At 41.8% G+C, this 20,989-nt stretch overlaps 1 protein-coding gene across 1 annotated transcript in view; it reads right to left on the bottom strand.

The window, feature by feature from the left end:
• Scamp1 (secretory carrier membrane protein 1) overlaps positions 1–20,989 on the bottom strand; it is a 96,139-nt gene that overhangs the window by 50,337 nt on the left and 24,813 nt on the right. Inside the window, exon 2 of the mRNA XM_075976297.1 lies at positions 9,986–10,063. Coding sequence (XP_075832412.1) covers positions 9,986–10,063 — 78 coding nt within the window. The remainder of the gene's footprint in view (positions 1–9,985; positions 10,064–20,989) is intronic.

The raw sequence follows: 20,989 nt of genomic DNA, 5'->3' as shown, positions 1-20,989 counted from the left end.
GAAGGACAAAACTATATATTCCATGACACAACTAGATTTCACCAATACCTAGCCACAAACCCAGGCCTACACAAAATACTAGAAGAAAAACTCCAACCCAAGGAAGTTGGCTACACCAACAAAGGCACAGACAATTGATGGTCTCATAGCAGCAAATCCCAAAGGGGAAAATGCACAAATTAACACCACCAACAATGAAAACTAAATTAACAGAAGATAGTAATCACTGGTCATTAATATCCCTTAATATAAATGGACCCAACTCACCTATAAAAAGGCACAGACTAGCCGGGCGGTGGTAGCGCATGCCTTTAATCCCAGCACTTGGGAGGCAGAGGCAGGCAGATCTCTGTGAGTTCGAGACCAGCCTGGTCTACAAGAGCTAGTTCCAGGACAGGAACCAAAAGCTACGGAGAAACCCTGTCTCGAAAATCCAAAAAAAAAAAAAAAAGGCACAGACTAACAGATTGGGTACGAAAAGAGAATACAACCTTCTTCTGCATACAAGGAACACATATCAACCTCAAAGACAGAAATCAATCTCAGAGTAAAGGATTGGAAAAAATATTTCAATCGTATGGACCTAAGAAGCAAGCTGGTATAGCTATCCTAACATCTAACAAAATAGACTTCAAGCTAAAATCAATCAAAAGAGACAAAGAAGGTCATTTCATATTAGTCACAGGAAAGAAACCATCAAGAGGAAGTCTCAATACTGAACATCTATGCCCCAAATACAAGGGCACCCTCATATGTCAAAGAAACACTTCTAAAGCTTAAATCATACATTAAATCCCACAAACTAATAGTGGGAGACTTCAACACTCCTCTCTCACCACTGGACAGGTCAGCCAGACAAAAAATGAACAAAGAAATAAGATAACTAACAGATGTTATGACTAAAATGGACTTAATAGAATATTCCAACCAAACAGAAAAGAATATACCTTCTCGGTACCTCATGGAACTTTCTCAAAAGTTGACCACATACTTGGTAACAAAACAAACCTCAACAAATAGAAAAAATTGGAATAACCCAATGTACCTTATCAGATCACCATGGTTTAAAACTAGAAGTCAACAGCAATACTAATCCCAGAAAATCAACAAATACATGGAAATTAAACAATGCTCATCTGAATCATCAATGGGTCAAGGAAGAAATAAAGGGAGAAATTAAAGACTTCCTAAAATTCAATGAAAATGACCAAATTTATGGGACACAATGAAAGCAGGAAAGTTCACAGCACTAAATGCCTACATAAAGAAGCTGGAAAAAAATCACACACTAATGAATTAACAGAACATTTGAAAACTTTAGAACAAAAAGAAGCAAACTCACTCAAGAGAACTAGATGGCAGGAAATAATCAAATTCAGAGCTGAAATCAACAAAATAGAAACAAAGAAAACAATACAAAGAATCAATGAGACAAAGAATTGGTTCTTCGAGAAAATCAGTAAAATAGACAAACCTTTATCCAAACTAACCAAAAGGTAGAGAAAGAATATCCAAATTAACAATATCAGAAATGAAAAGGGGGACATAACAGACACAGAGGAAATTCAGAGAAACATCAGGTCATATTTCGAAAACCTGTATTCCACAAAATTGGAAAACTTAAAGGAAATGGACAACTTTCTGGATAAATATCACTTACCAAAATTAAATCAAAATAAACAGATAAGGGCTGGAGAGATGGCTCAGAGGTTAAGAGCACTGACTACACTTCCAGAGGTCCTGAGTTCAATTCCCAGCAACCACATGGTGGCTCACAGTCATCTATAATGAGATCTGGTGCCCTCTTCTGGCATGAAAGCATAGATGGGAGGAATGTTGTATATATAATAAATAAACAAAACTTTTTTAAAAAGATAAACAGATAAGCAAATTAAACAGACCTATAACTGCTAAAGAAATAGAAACAGTTGTCAAAAGTCTCCCAACAAAAAAAGCCCAGGACCAGATGGTTTCAGCGCAGAATTCTACAAGACGTTCAAAAAGGAACTAATACCAATACTCCTCAAATTATTCCACACAATAGAAACAAAAGGAACATTGCCAAACTCTTTTTATGGGCTACAATTATACCCTGATACCCAAACCACAGAAGGACATTACTAAGAAAGAGAATTACAGACCAATCTCACTCATGAACATTGATGCAAAAATACTAAATAAAATACTAGCAAATCAAAATTAAGAACACATCAGAACCACCATCCACCATGATCAAGTTGGCTTCATCCCAGAGATGCAGGGATGGTTCAACATATGAAAATCTGTCAACGTAATCCACCACATAAACAAATTGAAAATAAAAACCACATGATCATCTCATTAGAGGCTGAGAAAGCTTTTGACAAAATACAACATCCCTTCATGATAAAGGTCTTGGAGAGAGCAGGGATACAAGGAATATTCATAAACATAATAAAGGCAATATACAGCAAGCCAACACCCAACATCAAACTAAATGGAGAGAAACTCCCAGCAATTCCACTGAAATCAGGAACAAGACAAGGTTGTCCACTCTCTCCATATCTATTCAATATAGTTCTTAAGGTCCTAACTAGAGCAATAAGACACCAAAAGGAGATCAAGGGGATACAAATCAGAAAAGAAGTCAAACTCTCACTATTTGCTGATGATATGATAGTTACATAAGCAACCCCAAAAATTCTGCCAAGGAACTTTTACAACTCATAAACACTTTCAGTAAAATAGCAGGATACAAGATTAACTCAAAAAAAAAAATCAGTAGCCCTCCTTTACACAGATGATAAAAGGGCTGGGGAAGAAATCAGAGAATCAACACCCTTCACAATAGCCACAAATAACATAAAATATCTCAGAGTAACTCTAACCAAACAGGTGGAAGACTTGTATGACAAGAACTTTAAATCTTTGAAGAAAGAAATTAAGAAGACACCAGGAAGTGGAAAGATCTCCCATGCTCTTCTGTAGGTAGAATTAACATAGTAAAAATGACAATCTTACCAAAAGCAATCTACAGATTCAATGCAATGCCCATCAAAATTCCAGAAAAATTCTTCACAGACCTCGAATAAATGGTACTCAACTTCATATAGAAAAGCAAAACAAATCAAGGATAGCCAAAACAATCCTGTACAATAAAAGACTGTCTGGAGGCATCACAATCCCTTGACTTCAAACTCTACCAGAGAGCTACAGTACTGAAAACAGCCTGGTATTGGCATAAGAACAGACAGGAGGACCAATGGAACTGAATAGAAGACCTGGATATCAATTCACACATCTTTGAACACCTGATTTTTGACAAAAAAAAAAAAAGCAAAAATATCAAATGAAAAAAAGAAAGCATATTTAAGAAATGGTGCTGGCATAACTGGATATCGACATGTAGAAGAATGAAAATAGACCTATATCTATCTATCACCATGCACAAAACTCAAGTCCAGATAGATCAAAGACCTCAACATAAAGCCAGCCATACTGAACCTTATAGAAGAGAAAGTGGGAAGTACACCTGAACGCATTGGCACAGGGAACCACTTCCTAAATATAGCACAGACACTGAGAGAAACAGTAAATAAATGGGACCTCCTGAAACTGAAAAGCTCTGTAAAGCAAAGAACACAAGACAAAACGACAGCCTACAGAATGGGAAAAGATCTTCACTAACTCCACATCAGACAGAGGTCTGATATCCAAAATATACAAAGAACTCAAGAAATTAGTCATCAAAAGAACAAATAATCCAATAAAAAATGGAGTACAGAATTAAACAGAGAACTCTCAACAGAGAAATCTAAAATGGCTGAAAGACACTTAAGGAAATGTTCAACATCCTTAGTCATCAGAGAAATGCAAATCAAAACAACTCTGAGATTCCATCTTACACCTGTAAGAATGGCCAAGATCAAAAACACTGATGACAACTTATATAGGTGGTGGGGAAAAGGGAACACTTCTGCATTGCTGGTGGGAATGCAAGCTGGTACAGCCACTTTGGTTGTCAGTGTGGCGATTTCTCAGAAAATTAGGAAACAACCTTCCTCAAGACCCAGTAATACCACTTTGGGGTATATATCCAAAGGATGTTCAATTGTGCCACAAGGACATGTGCTCAACTATGTTCATAGTAGCTTTGTTTGTCATAGCCAGAACCTAGCAGCAACCTCAACCTCGACCGAAGAATGGATAAGGAAAATGTGGTACATTTATACAATGGAGGACTACACCGCAGAAAAAAAATAATAACCACATCCTGAATTTTCATGCAAATGGGTGGAACTAGAAAACATCATTTTGAGTGATGTAACCCAGACATAGAAAGACAATTATCACATGTACTCACTCAAAGGTGGTGGTTTTTAAAACAAAAAGCAAAGAAAACCAGCCTATAAACCACAATCCCAGAGAACTAGACAACAATGAGGACAAGAGAGACATACATGGATCTAATCTACATGGGAAGTAGAAAAAGACAAGATCTCCTGAGTAAACTGGGAGCATGGGGACCTTGGGGGATAATTGAAGGGGGGAAGGTAGAGGCAGGGATGGGAGCAGAGAAAAATGTAGAGCTCAATAAAAATCAATAAAAAAAGAAAAAAAGAAAATCACATGATCATCTCAGTTGACATAGAAAAAAAATGTTGACAAAATCTATAATACTTTTTAGCAAAAACTCTCCTCAGTTCATACTGAAGGAAACTCCCTCAGCATACACAAGACTATTTGCAAAATCTCCACAGCATTCATGGGGAAAGCTAAAAGTTTTTCCACCAAGACAGCATACACGACAAGGAGGCTCAACTCTTGCTACTTCTATTTAGCTCAGACCTAGAAGTACAATAAAGGGCCTTAGGCACGAGAATATGAATCCAAATCAAAAATGTAAAATTATCCCTTTATAGCAACAGCAAGACTATACGTTGAAGTCACTATGAAAACATTAGAACCAAGAGATGAACACAGGAAGGCTGTGTGCAGAGCCACCAGCAAGGCATTAGCATTCATTAGCCTGACTGGAAAAGAAACCAAGAGTGACTCCATTCGTGACAGCATTAAGAAGATATCTAGGAATAAACTGACTTTAAAAACTGAAGGCATGACTTTGTGGAAACTACTCAGGTCGAGGACAGGGGTGCTTGACCGAGATGATGGGACACAAACCCTCTTCCTCTGTGTCACCTCCCAGCTGTGAGGTGAGTGGTTTTGTCCCACCCAGCATGATATGCCGCCTTGCCATAGGCCTAAAGCAAAAGGGCCAGCCAATGACAGCTAGGCCCTCCAAACTATGAGCCAAAAGAGAGCTTACCTCTGTGTACAGTAAGAATCATGGGTATTTGTTAGAATGACAAAAAACTAAGCTATAAAACACTGATGGAAAAAAAAGTGGAAGAAAAAAAAAACAATTGAAAAGATGGACCCACACCTATGGCTCATAATGATTTTGTTAAAGTGTTCATCTTACCCGAAGCAGTACATAGCCCAGTGTAAGCCCTGTAAAATTCCATTAAGATTCTTCACAGGAGTAGAGGGAAAAAAAACCTGATGCCCACACAGAACTATAAAGTCCCCCAACAGCAAATACATTATAAAAAAAAAAAAATCATACTTCCTGACTTGAAGTTAAAGTTACAAAGCTACAGTAATCAAAATAGCATGACTCTCATAGAAAAAGGCTTAGAGAGGCCAGAAAAAGAGGATAGCACAAAAATCAATCTAAGCACATATAGTCAACTGGTATATATGTGAGAGAGGCAGGAGGACGGAGATCAAAGGGCAGCTTTCAGTGGTCAGTTCTCTCTGCCCTGTGGAGCCTGGGCTCATACTCAAGCTACCTGTGGAGTCATCTCACTGACCTTTTGATGAGGCCATTGAGAGAAAGCGGGGAGAAGACAGACTCTTCAACAAGGGTGCTGGGGAAAGATCTCCACACGGAGTCGGCAATCCCTCTTCAAGTATAAACCGGGAGGAAACACAACCATTTCTCAGTATCTGCATCCCTGGCCTGTGTAACACTGCTGACAACAGCATGATGGACAAAGAAATGGCAGTCTGTAATTATTTGGCTCTCAAAAACAATGTAATTTTGCCATTTGTCATATTAATGCGTCCACAGGATATTATGCTAAGTGAAATAAACCAGACACAGGAAGAAAACTAGTGCATGATCTCATTTACATATAAAATCTAAAAAGAAGTCCAAAATGGTGATTACAGAAGATGGGGAAACTAGGGTAGCAAAGGGGAGATGTAGGCCAGAGAACAGCAAGAAGTAAATTCCTAAGGCAAGCCAGTCCACTGCTGTGATGCCCAGCAGCTCATGGGAGCAGATGCACAGACCCACAGCCAACATCTGCTGGCACTCAAGGAATCATGTAGAAGAGGGGCAGGAAAAACTGTAGGAGCCACAGGGGTCAAGAACATCACAAGAAAGCCTGGGCCAACCAACCTGGGCTCCAGGGGCTCCCAGAGATTGAGCCGACAATCAGGGAGCCTGCATGGAACTGACTTAGGCCCTCGGCATATGTGTTACAGTTGTGTGGATTGGTCTTCTTGTGAGGCTCCTAACAGTGGTAGCAGGGGCTGTCTCTGACTCGGCTACCTGCTTTGGGGACCCTTTCCTCCTACTGAGTGTCTCGTCCAGCCTTATCGTGAGGGGGTGTGCTCATTCTTACTGCAACTTGATATGCCGTGTTTGGTTGGTATACCTGGGAGGCATGCCCTTTTCTGAAGGGAAACAGAGGAGGAGTGGACCTAGGGGAGAAGAAAGATAGGGGAGAGGCTGGGAGGGGAGAAGGGAAGGTACACTGTGGTGGGGATATAATATATGAGAGAGGAATAAATAAGTAAATAAATTTTAAACATTAGAGGCAAAATAGGGTTGGAGCAATGCAGTGCAGAGGGTGAGTTCAGGTCCAGCACTCATGGCTGTGACTCCAGCTCCAGGCACCTGGTACCCACTCTCCTGACCTCCACAGGCATGCACATGTGCACATGCCACACACAGATATATAAAACCTTAAAGAATGTAAAGCTAGTGAGACTGACGAGATCACTCTGGGTACTGAGTTGAAACAGACTGAAAAGCATAGGAAGAGATGGTGAGAGACACGGGAGACAGTGTCTAACTGCTGCCTTGTCACATAGAATGTGATTAGAGGAGAGGACATGGGTGAACAAGACCCGGGAAGCTAACAGCAGGACTGACATTCTGGAGGCCCCAGAGGCCCGTACCAACAAGACAAGTGACTGACATTCAGTCACAGGGGAACAACCCTAAAGCTAAGGGTGCAGTCGGGTAGAACCCCAATCCTAAGACGAGTGCACAGCCCTGATTTGTGTAAATACATTATTGTAGGGGCTACCCTCCCAGCCACACTGCCACTAACTGCATGAGCTCCACGGTCCCGCTTATGAAAGTCCATCACAACTAATCCTGTGGCTGCTGCCACTCCCTCACGGAGCAGGTGAGGAGGTCATCAGGGCCTGCCATATATTCCAGCCACTCCCCTAGTCACCTGTATGCAATTCTGCTCTAATTGCATGTGGCAGTGGAGTCTTGGGGAGATGGCAGGGTGTACAGGCTGGGGAAGACTGGAGGACGAGGGCTATGGAAAGTTGTCATCCACGCTGGCTGAAGACTTTCCAGTGCGTCTGCTCTGGGGCAGATCAAGTGCCTGTCAGTCAACCCTCACCTAGGCTCAGAAAGGAAGCCCACTGAACTTCTGCCCTCCACTGGCACTGCATGAATATGGTATAAGACATGCATGCAGGCGAAACACCCATACACATAAACAAATCTAAAAACACAAAAATGAAAATGCTGCAGAGCTGCACCGAGTTCTTTGATAACAACCTTGTTCCTGGTTCTAAAGTAGTGCATCTGCTCAGAAAATCCAGAATTGCTAAATTTTAAACAGATTCTCATTAAAGCCTACCTCCCTAAAGACACCTCTTTTAAATAGCCTTTCTGGGACTATAAAGTGTCAATATCTAGGGCCATAATTTACAATTCTATGTTTCATTTGTCCTACATATATCTTCTTTGCAAGTATGTGGAATTAAAAAAAAACCCACTTAGGTGACGAATGTTCCAAGGCCAGGACTTCTACTCCCTAGTCATCTGTCTCTAAAGAGAACAAGGTATGTGCTGGATAGTTTTATGCCAACTTGACAAAAGTTAAAGTCATTTGAGAGGAAGAGACCTTAATTGAGAAAATGCCTTCACAAGATCAGGCTGCAGACAAGCCTGTAGGAAACTTTCTTAATTAGTGATTCATGTGGGAGGGCCCAAGCCATTGTGGGTGGTGCCATCCCTGGGCTGGTGGTCCTGAGTTCTATAAGAAAGCAGGCTGAGTAAGTCATGGGGAAGCAAGCCTGTAAGCAGCACCTCTCTGTGGCCTCTGCATCAGCTCCTGCCTCCAGGTTCCTGCCCTGTTTGAGTTCCTGTCCTGACTTCCCTCAATGATGGAATACAATATGGACCTGTAAGGCAAATAAAACCTTTCCTCTCAACTTGCTTTTTGGTCATAGTGTTTCATCACAGCAACAGTAGCCCTGACCAAGCCAGGGTAAAAGGCAAAGCTTTACAAAAAAAACAACACAAAACAAACAAACAACAAAAAAAAAAGCAGATGAGTTACTGCTACTTCCAAACCAGAAGTCTTGTGTCTCAGATTTCCTAAAAAAAAGATTTCCTAAAAAAAAGAAGAAGAAACTTAAAATACCGATTTGGAATGTCACTGTGAGAGTTTGTTAAGATAAAATAGATTGCATAAAATATCAGACTCTCATTTGTCTAGAAATTCCACTCATTTTTTAGGATCTATATGCCTAGAACTGGCAACAAGGACCAAATACATTTTTCTTTTTCATCACAAGTCAACAAAATAGACTCTGAAGAAACTCCTGAGCAAAACCTACATCATCTTTCAGAATAATTCTCTACACTATGAGAAGTATCCACCAGGAAGAAGTGGTCACCAGGTAAGGATCATTATGGGCTGGTGAAAATCACATGCACACTCAGGTATTCGTGGATGACTAACACTTTCAGAGTCACAGCTGTCTACAACAAGGAACCTGCTGAGTAAAGTGTGCACGATACTAACACAAATTCAGAAGATAGCATTATTTGCTGAAGAGAGCTACTTCATTAGTTTTAAAATCTGGGCCAAATATAATTATCAAAAAGACTTTAGTAAAAAGCCCTACATGCAATTGGTTACGACCTTAACAGACGGCACAACGTAGTCCTTTCTACCCTCTAAATGTGCATGCAGAGCAGCGGAACACCGTCGGGGAGTTCTTCTCGTACCCCTAAGTCACACAAAATTTTGAGCGCAAGCAGATTTCCAGAAGGAAATCACTACAGCACAAGTCGAGTCCTGTTCAAACACTGTGATTCAAACGACAAGCACACAATTAAGTTCCAGACACAACCCCATCACGAGAAAGTCTCCCCCAGGGCTGGAGATGGCTCAATGGTTAAGAGCACTGACTGCTTTTCCAGAGGTCCTGGGTTCAACCCCCAGCACCCACATGGCAGCTCACAACTGTCTGTAACTCCAGTTTCAGGGGGCCCAAAACTTCCCATGGCAAAACACTAATACATATAAAATTTTTAAAAAGTAAGAAAGAACGCATCTCCCCACATTAGTACACAGACAACACAGCATCACTGGGCACACTCCTACTTCCCAGTGTTCCAAGCACTGTACAGAAGCTTATACAACACAGGTTAGCACTTTACTGAATGGAAGAGGAAACCTGTGGAATTTATCTAGAATCATCATGGTAATTTTTGGTTACCAACAAAGCCTTTCTCATAAAAGAAAAATAGTCCTAACTTGTTGAATTCTAAAGAACACATGCATTCACACAGCTTGTTTGACACCCCGTGAGCTGGAAAGAAACATAATTAAAATATAATCCCCTATTTAATTTCCACTTAAACATCTAAAAGAAGTGCGAGGTAAAGCAATCTTACCGTTCTAGAGTCTGAGAAGGGATTGTATTCATCAAGTCCTGGGGGCACATTTCTTGTCACCTGTGTAACGGATGGGTCCTAGAAGAAAATTTGAAGGAGAAAAGAAAATTTGAGTTATCTATTAAGACACAATTTTGATATTTAAATACAATTTGCTTTATCTGAACCTTTGGTCACCCAGCAAAATAGAGCAAACAAAGTACTGTCAAATATATTCAACATTTCAACAAAGGTAATAATAAATATTTAAACCCACAGCCTTCACACCCTCAAAGAAAACAAATAAAACTTGGGTTAGATGCAAGACAGCTGCCAGTCTGTCCCTCCTACTGCTGTGTGGCCCTGACTGCCTAACTCGCTCAGATTAAACCCACTGTCTTTAAGACTCACAAAGTGCACACCTCTTACCCCTTTATGACACAGGGTCTCACTCTACAGTCTAGGCTGGCTTTGAACTCTTGGTAGTCCTACTGACTCAGTCTCCTGAGTGCTGGCCATTACATTCCGTAAGCTACTGTACCTGGCTTCATGATCTCCTTTTTATTTCTGTAATGTTTTATTATTTTATTATATATAATTTCATATATGAGTAATTTATCACTTCCACCCCCTTCATCCAAATCCTCCCAAATACATGGTCACTTCTTTACTGTTGCCATACATGTATGTGTACATCTATATGCTTGTGTGTATACACACACACAGAAGTATGTAGGTGTATATAGGTTATACATACTGAGTCCATGTGCTCATGTGGATGTGTAGCCAAGGCTGGCCCTGAGATCAGACGAGCTGTGTGGGAACTCACCCCTGAAGGAAACCAATTCTCCCTTTCAGCAGTCACTGCCCACCTATAGCTTTTTTTCTAGGAGTGGGATTTTAAAATAGCATCTTCAAAAGTTTTCCCAATTTCAGATCTGAATACATTATAAATCATCTAGGGCACTGGAGAGTGTGCCCTCTTATTTTACTGTTGGCGGAGACTGCTCGTTCATTCCCAGCCACCCAGACCTGAAATAATCATTTAGAAACTGTATTAATTAAAACATCACTTGGCCAATCACTTAGGTGTATTGTTAGCTAGCTCTTATATCTTAAATTAACCCATTTCTATTATTTTATATTTTACCATGAGGCTCATGGTTTACCATTACTAGCATGTGGATGTCCTTCTTTGACGGCTACTCCACCTACTCTCTCCTCCTCTATCTGCCTGGAATTCCCACCTTGCCCTATTCTGAGCTGCAATGGACCCAAAGCAGCTTCTTTATTAAATGGTATTCACAGCATCCAGAGGGGAATCCTACATCACTTTATTACTTGCCTGTAGTTTATTTTTCTACATGGTCCTAGACCTCTTCCCCCTTTCTAAATATACTAGCATACTATCCTAGCTTTTCAAATAGCTGAATATTAGGCTTTCCTATTACAATTACTAAATCACAAAATTCTATTTTACTTCCTTCAATTATGAATGCCAAACACAAATTTAATGAACATGCCAAATAAAATCAACTACATATTTCATGAAAAATATAATTCACAAACAGAAAACTGTTTCCACTTTCACCTGACATAGTATGTAACAATCAAGTGAAACGCACTACACCCCAAACCCAGACTAATTCAGCAGTGGGGTGGGGCCTGAAAAATCTGTGCTTTGTTTGTTTGTTTTGTTTCAAGAAAGTATTTCTCTGTATAATCCTGGCTATCCTGGAACTTACAGATCAGGCTGGTCTTGAACTCAGAGATCTACCTGCCTCTGCCTCCTGAGTTCTGGGAATACATGTGTGTGCTCAGCAGTTAAGAGCATAAAATGCTCTTCTAGAGGACCTGGACTCTGTTCCCAGCACCCAAAGGCAGCTCACAACTGTTGTGGAAATTTCTTTCTGCCAATAGTTTTTTGGGAATCAGCCTCAGGGCATGGCTTCTATGTGCGGATGTGATGCCTTATAAGAGAGAAGAAAAACATTTAAATGTTTTAATAATCCAGGATTCTGTTGATGTGAGACCTGATTGCTCCTGGCAGCACAGATCTATTCCTGAGAGAATGTTAGGGACTGAAGTCACTCCACTTAAGAGCTTGTTTTCTTCTTGGCAAAACTGGTCTCTGGGCAAAGAACTGTCCTTGCCTCAACTGCTGACAGTATGCATGCTGTCCAAACTGAACAAGCAGGATACCTTGCCAAGACAGGGCAAGTCAGTCTTTTGAATCTTCCTGCTTCTGAATATGGTCTGTCAGATATTCTAAGCATGAGCCAAAGTTGGTTGCCCCAATGTTACTGTGAGATTTTGGGTGACTGTCCAGGTAGTCGGCTGTTTCTGTCATTACTTGCACCTTTTGGAAGTTGCTTGCTTGCACTTCCTGCTTAATTACCTTCTCAGATCTTTGATGGGGTTGAAAACTAGACAGTCACAGCTACTATCTTCTCATATCTTAACTAAGACATTTTAGTACAAGACTTAGACTCCTCAGGATAAGACAACTATTGGAATAATCTCTCTTAGTTGCCTATTACCCATAGACTGGGCATTTAGTATGTGTTTGTGTTTCTTGCTTGATGTTACTCTTATTGGTTGCAGTTCTAGTCTGGTGTACGTTATTACCCTTTCTTTTTTGTGGACAATACTTGATATTCTTATTTTTTATAGTTTTGTATTGGGTTTAAAACCTTCTTATTTAGACAAAGGGGGAAATGGTGCAGGAATTCCTTTCCGCCAATGTGGTGTGACCTCTGTGTGCAGATATGGTCTTATAAGGGAGAAGAAAGGTCTACTCTTGCTCTCTCTTGTATGGTAGTCAGAGGCCGTTGCTTCAGCACCCCCAGGACAGAGGACCATGGTGCCTCTCTACCTGATTGTTATTCATGAGTATTCCCCAATAAATAATTGATATCCCTTATTTCGGGCTCTCGTGGACTCACCCATGCTTACACACAACTATCTGTAACCAGTTCCAGGGATTCCAGCACCATCACACAGACATACACAGGCAAAACACCAGCGCATATAAAATAAAAATAATTTTTTTAAAAAAGAGAAAAGAAAAGGGAAACCTGTGATTCTGTCATGGTCTTATTAATACAGCTTCTGCTTCTTCAAGTACAACTCCAGCCCTTTTTCCTTCAACACAAAGTCAGCTTTGGAAAATGTAAAGTTGATTTTGTGGTTTCCTTCCCCCACCCCTACCCATTTCAGATTTTTAAAAGCTTCCTCGCAATTTTAAGACTAGATTCTAATTCCTCAGATAAAATATATAAGGCTTCTGACCACGGTGGCCCCTGCCAACTCTCATTCACCCGGGCATGTGCTCTCTCTTAGAGAGAACCTGTACAGCTGACAGGAAGGCTTACCAAGGACCTGCAGAGACTGGACCTGACTCTTGCTCATCCCCTAGCACTATTTAGAAACAAAGGCAAGCAAGCAGCAAGGACAAAGGAAAGCCAGTGTTAGCCTTGAAGCTGCTCAACAGCCTGGGGAGGGGTTTCCTGCCCTGCCAAGTTTACCTACAAGTGTGAGAGGCAGGCATGAGAGAGGGATGCCCCAGGAAAAAAGTAAGAAAATGAGAGCACATGCATCTCAATCAAAACTTTCAACTTGCCTTGCTGAACTGAAACCTAAAACTCAGAGATTCCAGCTACCATCTCCATACCCACCCATACCACCACCCACAAAGCCAGCACCCTCCAGGTCCTTCCACAGTACTCCTCTAGCCCATCCTCTTCCCCCAAGGGTCAGTCTAGCTGTCCTCTTCTTTGAGAGCAGTCCAAGTATGGCCTCACCTAACCACCTTCCTTCTACCAGGCACTTCATCCCAAGCCTAGAGCTCCCACAGCCCCTGCTATCTACATTATTAGCATCGAGTCTACTGACCAGTGATGGTTTTCATGCAGGTCTTTTCCCCAAATACGATGATGGCCTATGTTAATTAAGAACTGAGTTTTGACAGGCCTGGTGGACCCGCCTTTGATCCCAACCTGAGAAGCCAAAGGCAGGCAGATCTCTATGTGCTATTGGCTGTGTTTCCACTCTTTACTCTTTGGGGAGCTTGCCACCCCGCTCCCACATAAATAGACATGGAGACTTATTATTACTTATGAATGCCGGGCCTTAGCTTGGCTTATTTCTAGCCAGCTTTGTTTACTCATGCGAGCAACAGATGAACAAAGGGACATAGGAATGAGTCAGTCATGGTCAACAAGGAAACCAGCAAGCCCCTAGGTGGAACAAGAGATCTAGAAACTATCAACAAAACCATAAAAAGCAGCAAATCCCTCTCGATGATAACCTCAAATGGAAACCTTAATTTATGCAGAGGAGGCCTGACTTGGTTAAATCAGATGGAGGCTGGTGAGATGGCTCAGTGGATAAAGGCAGCCTGCAGTCTGTGTTTGATCGATCCCTGGAAATCACAGAGGGAGGAGGAGAGGACGAATGTCACACAAAGTTATCCTTTGACCTCCACATGCACACCATGGCCCGTGCACAGACACACAAATAATAAATAAAATTTATAAAACAAGATTCAATTATCATAGTCTTACTTAGAAGAATAAGACAAAATAAATAGAAGAACTCAAAGAATCCCTATCTGTAGATGACACCATTCTTTACCTAAAAGAGCCTTGGGGCTGCACAGAAAAGTTCTTAGACCTGATAAACACTGTCAGTAATACAATATAAAAAGAATAAGTAGCTTTACTACTACCAGAAACAAACTTGCTAAGCAAATAATTTTAATAAAATTCTCATTCACAATGGCTTCAAAAACATAAACTACCTAGGCATAAACCTCCCCTATAAGGTGAAAGGTCTCCATAGTGAAAACCTGAAAACACTAAAGAGTGAAACTGAAGAGGACTGGGCAATTTGACAGCCTACAAATCACAATCCCAGAGAACTTAGACAACAATGCGGACACTAAGAGAGACTTACATAGATATAATCTACATGGGAAGTAGAAAGCAGAAAAAGACAAGATCTCCTGAGTAAACTGGGAGCATGGGGACCTTGGGGGAGGTCTGAAGGAGGGAGGGGAGAGGCACGGAAGGGAGCAGAGAAAAATGTAGAGCTCAATAAATATCAACAAAGAAAAAAATATACATATATGTATTGTATATGCACATGTACAGCTCACAAAACTAGAAGGGGACCAGGAGACGGAGACGAGAACTCATGGATCGGGCAAGAGGGGAAGAGAGAACAGAACACATGTGACATGAAAGCAAAGCAGCATTCGGGAAACGGAGAAGGAACCACAGAGGATGTGGGGGAAGGCAAACAAGAACACAGCAAATTGGTGTGTGTGTATAAATATGCCATAATAGCGCATTGCTTTATAAACTTAAAAAGTAGCAAGAAATACTTCCAAAAAGTAAAGAGAAAAAACCTGCAGGCTTTCTGGGTTTGTTGCATTTAATCAGACATGCCTGGTGATCCTTCTTTAGGTCGTGTTAACTCTTAAACAGAAACACTGAGAGGAATTCTTCACATTAATAATCGAAACCACTTCCTCTGAGGAGTAAGACTAGGAAGGTTGTTCGCAAATGTAGACAAAAAGGTATTCCACGCCATTCACAAGAGAAAACCAATGAAAAGTATTCTGATGCAATCATCACCTCCCTCCTACCTCCTAGCCAGGAACACCCTGGGAGCCTGGCACAGTCTCAGCAAGCTACAAAGGAAGCAGGATTCTCAGACACGGTTCATAAGAATAGAAACTGTAACATCTACATTTATCCTGTGAGCTACAGTTTCACTTCTAGGAATCTAGTCCAAGAGTACACTGGCTAAATATTAGTCATAATATCAAAAGACTAGATGGAGGCTTCTTCTGTCTGTCAATAGGCAAAGGCCCACGTACATGATGAAGTATGGACAGCTGCATCATATGCAGCTTCAAATGGTATAAAGGGATAAATGAACTGCTGTAACGTGAGTGAAAGAAGGAACAGTATAAACAAAATGTTGATTTTGAGAAAGGAAATAAAAATGAGTATGTGCAGAAGGAAGTTTCTGTCCTGCACAGTTCCAAAGCTCTTCAGTCCCAAAGAAATACACAGAGCCTTATATTAATTATAAACTGTTTGGCCTATTTGTTCAGTCTTATTATTAACTAGCTCTTACAACTTAAATTAACCCATAATTAGAGTCTAAGTTTAACCACACGGCTTGGTATCTTTTCCCAGTAAGGCACTCGCATCTTGCTTCCTCTGTGTCTGGGTGGTGACTGACACTCTGCCTTTCCTCTTACCAGAATTCTGAGTCTGCTCACCCTGCCTATACTTCCTCCTGGCTACTGACCAGTCAGCATTTTAATCAGCATTTTATTAAACTAATATGAGTAACAAATCTTTATAGTGTACAAGTATTATCCCACAGTAAGTATGTATATCTTAAAGAAATAATAACCCAGCCGGGCGGTGGTGGCGCACGCCTTTAATCCCAGCACTCGGGAGGCAGAGGCAGGCGGATCTCTGTGAGTTCGAGGCCAGCCTGGTCTACAAAGGGAGTTCCAGGACAGGTCCAAAAGCTACAGAGAAACCCTGTCTCGAAAAAAACCAAAAAAAAAAAAAAAAAAAGAAATAATAACCCAAAAACTAGTATCAGTGATCCCCTAATGGAGGAGTAAGGGACCCCCAGGGTCCCAAGCTCAGAAGCCAAGTTCACTGCACATACCTCCTTTATAGCATTTATTTTGGAGCCATTGTTAGATAACAAAATCAGTTGAAAAGCGAAAGGACAAAAGCAGAATGTACTAAGAAAGGGGAATATTCTTTGATTGGGAGCAGGGTCTCACTGTGTAGCCCTGGCTAGTCTACAGTCACTAAAGGGAGTAGCATGGCTCTGCTTCCTAAGGGCTGGGATTAAAGGCATGCACCACTGCACTTGGTTTGGTTATTCTCACCCACGATTTCCGCCATCAGTGTTTCTCTGGATGCCATTGGAGTATGACTTCCAACTCTGTGTTTTCAAATGTATACACCCAGTTTTTTCAACTACTCCAAAATTCACCTTAAATTCTTAAAAAGAACAATCAAGCATATAAATAAATGTGACTTATATCAATGAGACTCGGCTTTAAAAAAAATCCAGTTTTCTACTTTCAGTTACTGAAACCAAAATGTACATGTTCCCTTCTACAATAATCCAGGAGGTCAATGTTAACTGGCAATTTGACAGAACTGCCAAGCAAACTCCCCCTAGTCTCTGGAACCTTCCCTGGTATAGTGCTAATGACAAAGCAGTAGCATGAGCGTACAGGCAGGATACAGCAGAAAGGAGAAAGGAGACTAAATTTTAAAAGGACAAAGAACTCACAGCTCACCGGACAGTGGTGGCACAGGCCTTTAATCCCAGCACTCAGGAGGCAGAGGCAAGGGGATCTCTGTGAGTTCGAGGCCAGCCTGGTCTACAAGAGCTAGTTCCAGGACAGGCTCCAAAGCTACAGAGAAACCTTGTCTCTAAAAAAACAAAAAAAAAAAAAAAAAGAATTCACAGCTCTGAATTATGCATAATTAATGCTTCTAACTTGTTTGGAATATGGGTTTCATATTTCTTGGAGTTTTATTTGTTTCTTTCTCAGACAAGGTTATTCTAAGGACTCAACCTAAGCTGCCCTCAAACTTAGGGCTGTGGTCCTCTTGCCCTCAGCTGCCTGAGTTCTGGGATTGATTACAGATATGCGCTACCAAGTTCAAGTTTGTTTTACTAACTGTAAGTAGTACAGAGAGGCCCATAAAGCTGAAGCTTTACATAACAATGCTCTTCTAATGCCTGCTCTGTAGCCAGCACCTGCTCATATGACTCCCAAAGCCCATACAGTCTGCTCAGAAACTGGATCAAGACATACAGATGCTGGGTGCAGCAGAGCATGCCTTTAGTCCCAGCACTCCAGAAGCAGATGTCTTTGAGTTCAAGGCCCACCTGGTCCACATAGCCAGTTCAGGTCAGCCATGGCCACACAGTGAACCCTGGATTTAAGAACAACTGTAGATTTTAGCACTGATGTTTAGGTGCCCCAATACTTAGGAAAAGAAAATGCTTTCTCTTCAACATAATGAAAATAAAACTGTTTCCACTAATGACATAGTTCCATCTGTGTCACTGAATCTCAAGCTTCAGCAAACACAGGAACTACCTAGAAAGGTTATTAATAAAATCCAAACTAGTGAGTGCCACTCTGAATATCACCTATTTCTGATTCAGTCAGTCCTGGATGGAGACTGAGAATCGATTAAAAAGGAACTCTGTGTCTTCTTGACCAAAGGGAACACACCAGCTTCCTGTACTTTATTAACTTCCAGATAAGGACGTCTTCAGAACTCAGCTAGCACTGCACACACACCACAAGCTGTCACTTAACTACTGAAGTAGAGCCAAGGTTAGTCCACCAAACTTTTGTTAGTAGTCATTTAAAAAACCAAGACACAATATGAAAACAAGAGTCCCTGCCAGTTACAGACTCTAATGTCTATCGAATGCAATTAGCTTCCCGCTGTCTTTATGTCAGTGTCCTTACTTCCAGGGTGGTGCACCTTCATTATATTCTCAGTGCTCACCTGGGCGTTTAGTCCTCGGAGTCCCTCCCAATCTCCAAAGCTCTCACTTCCTTAAAAAAGTCTCCTATGCCAGGTATTCATTTTGGGCATATCTTAGTGTCCTATATTATCTGGAAGACTATAGTCTGGCAGAGAACTTCCCCTTCAGTTGGCAGGGTGGAGCTTGACCCAGCAGACACCCACCTGGCTGACAGCCACGCAGCTTCTTGTCTCTGTAGAACACTGTTGAGTTATAAGCAGTCCAACATAAAAGCCATCATACAGTCATGTACTGTGTGCCTCTAACACGGGACATGTCAATGCCTCAAAACTTGGGTGCTGCACTCTAGCAGGCCAGAGCATTAGAAAAGAATCCAGACCTGGTCCTGACTCAAGTCACCTAAGGAAATCTGATCATCACCCCACCCCGCTGCAGCCCTGGCATGTCAGGCTATGGACTGTGTCTTGACTGTTTGGAAAGCGAGCTGATTGCTCAGATTCCACTTAGAAGACAGGAGCGTGGAGCGGAGCACTTCATAACTGAACTATACTTCATGCTCTCACCAGGAAAAGGAACCAAACTGCTCCTATGCTATACGTGCTAATACAATTCCTGCACATCAAAAGGGCTCAGTTATAACCTTGGCTGCTACCATTATCAAAGGTAACAAAATAAAAGCTCTCCTCTTATTTACTGACAATTTAATACAATATATAGCATGTCTTAGGGAAACAGCCACAGCCATCTTCTGAGGCAGCAGACTACCAACGGTTCTTTCCGCATCCTTGGTGCTGTGCCATCCCTATTGTCTTAGCCACACGAGAAGAAAAGGCGCTCTCCTCCCTGCCAAATGAAACAATCTTTAGAACTGAAGTGAGGGTGCTTGACAGCTCCTACTGCAGAGCTGTAGATTAGACAACTGCTCACTGATCCAACTAGATTGTATTTCTTAAGGAGACCGAATAGGAACCACAGACATTGTCACCAAGTAAGGAACAGCAAAAGCTGATAGTAGTCAAGGGAAGAGATGCTGTTGTAATGAAGTGACCACAGGGGCCAGGGAGATGGCTCAGTGGGTAAGAGAACTGGCTGCCCGTATGGAGACACATGCTGGTGTGCAACACCTACATGGCAGCTCACAACCACAACTGTCTTTAACTCCAGTTCCAGAGGATCCAGTGCCCTTCCCGGGCACCAGACATACACAAAGGGCACTTAGATACATGTAAATATTCATATACATAAAATAAAAATAAATATTCTAGGAAATCAAATACAACCATCTTTAGAAATGGATGTGAAGGGAATTTTTTGTTGTTTTTAATATTATTATAGGGCTGGAGAAATGGCACATACTGCTTTTCCAGAGAGCTGGAACTCAGTTCCCAGTATGTATGTCAAGCGCTCACAACCATTTGCAACTCCAGCTGCAGCGAGTTCTAAAACCTCGGCCCCCCCTGCACACACGTGCACCTTCCCACACACATGCACATGCAATTAAAGAGTAATACAAATAAATCTTAGAGTGACCAGAAGAGGAGTGGAGAGCAGCAGATAGGCCCTCCGAGGGGAATTCCAACTACATAAACTTGCCAGTGACTCGACAGAGAAGGAAAGGGAAGGGGAGCAGCAGCCCTGTTGTAATGGACAAGCACGACACCTTCCTCAATGTCCTGTACTTAGTTCCAAAGATGGGCCTCAGAATGGAAGCAAGAGGTGGGAGGCCTAATGGATGAGCTTCTCAATTTGCAAGCCTCTTCACACCGTGCCTAGAGATTTGATTGGTAAGTTGAAGAAAATTTTGCCATTCAAAAATTTTAAAATAATTGGAACTAGATCAGTTCCTCCATCCTGCTGCAATGGTGACAGCTGTGGCCCGGCCAGGCCCTAGGGGACGGAGATAACCCCTAAGTGACAATCTCAGACGCCTGTGCGCGTTCTCCCACTTCACAGATGAGGTGGGATGCCCATTCCAGCTGCCTTGGACCATGTTGAAACGCACCTACATGGAGTCAGTCACTCAAGGATCTAAAAGCAAGCTTCTGACATCACACCTCATCCCTAGCCTTGCAAGCGCATCTCAGATGCATTTGGTCTTCCACTAGGAGACAGAATTAAAGAGAGGGTGGTCCTCCTGCGGTCCAGTACAGGATCCAGTCCAGGCAAAACAAAACCAGCCCCAGGGCAAAGGATTTCTTCAAGAGCCCCTTCTGCCTAGGATTCTTTTACATGGCCACCCATCAGGGCATCAGAGGTATTAAGCTTCAGCCTTTCTGCAAAGCAGGCACCATTTTGGGCAACAGCTGTGAAGTCTGGTCTTGACATACTTAGATAGGCTGAGGGTCAAAGGTGACTCCAAAGATCTTAAGGAGACCAAGAAGGCCAAGGAAAGGTGGGGTTCACCTGCTTGCCTGGGCGACTTCTGCACTTTGCACTGTTGTGGGCCTCAGCCCCACCCACCAT

The sequence above is a fragment of the Microtus pennsylvanicus genome, chromosome 6 (assembly GCF_037038515.1).
Source record: "Microtus pennsylvanicus isolate mMicPen1 chromosome 6, mMicPen1.hap1, whole genome shotgun sequence".
Lineage (NCBI taxonomy): Eukaryota > Metazoa > Chordata > Mammalia > Rodentia > Cricetidae > Microtus > Microtus pennsylvanicus.
The sequence above is the reverse complement of the archived record's forward strand: the minus strand, read 5'-3'. Positions and strand labels throughout refer to the sequence as shown.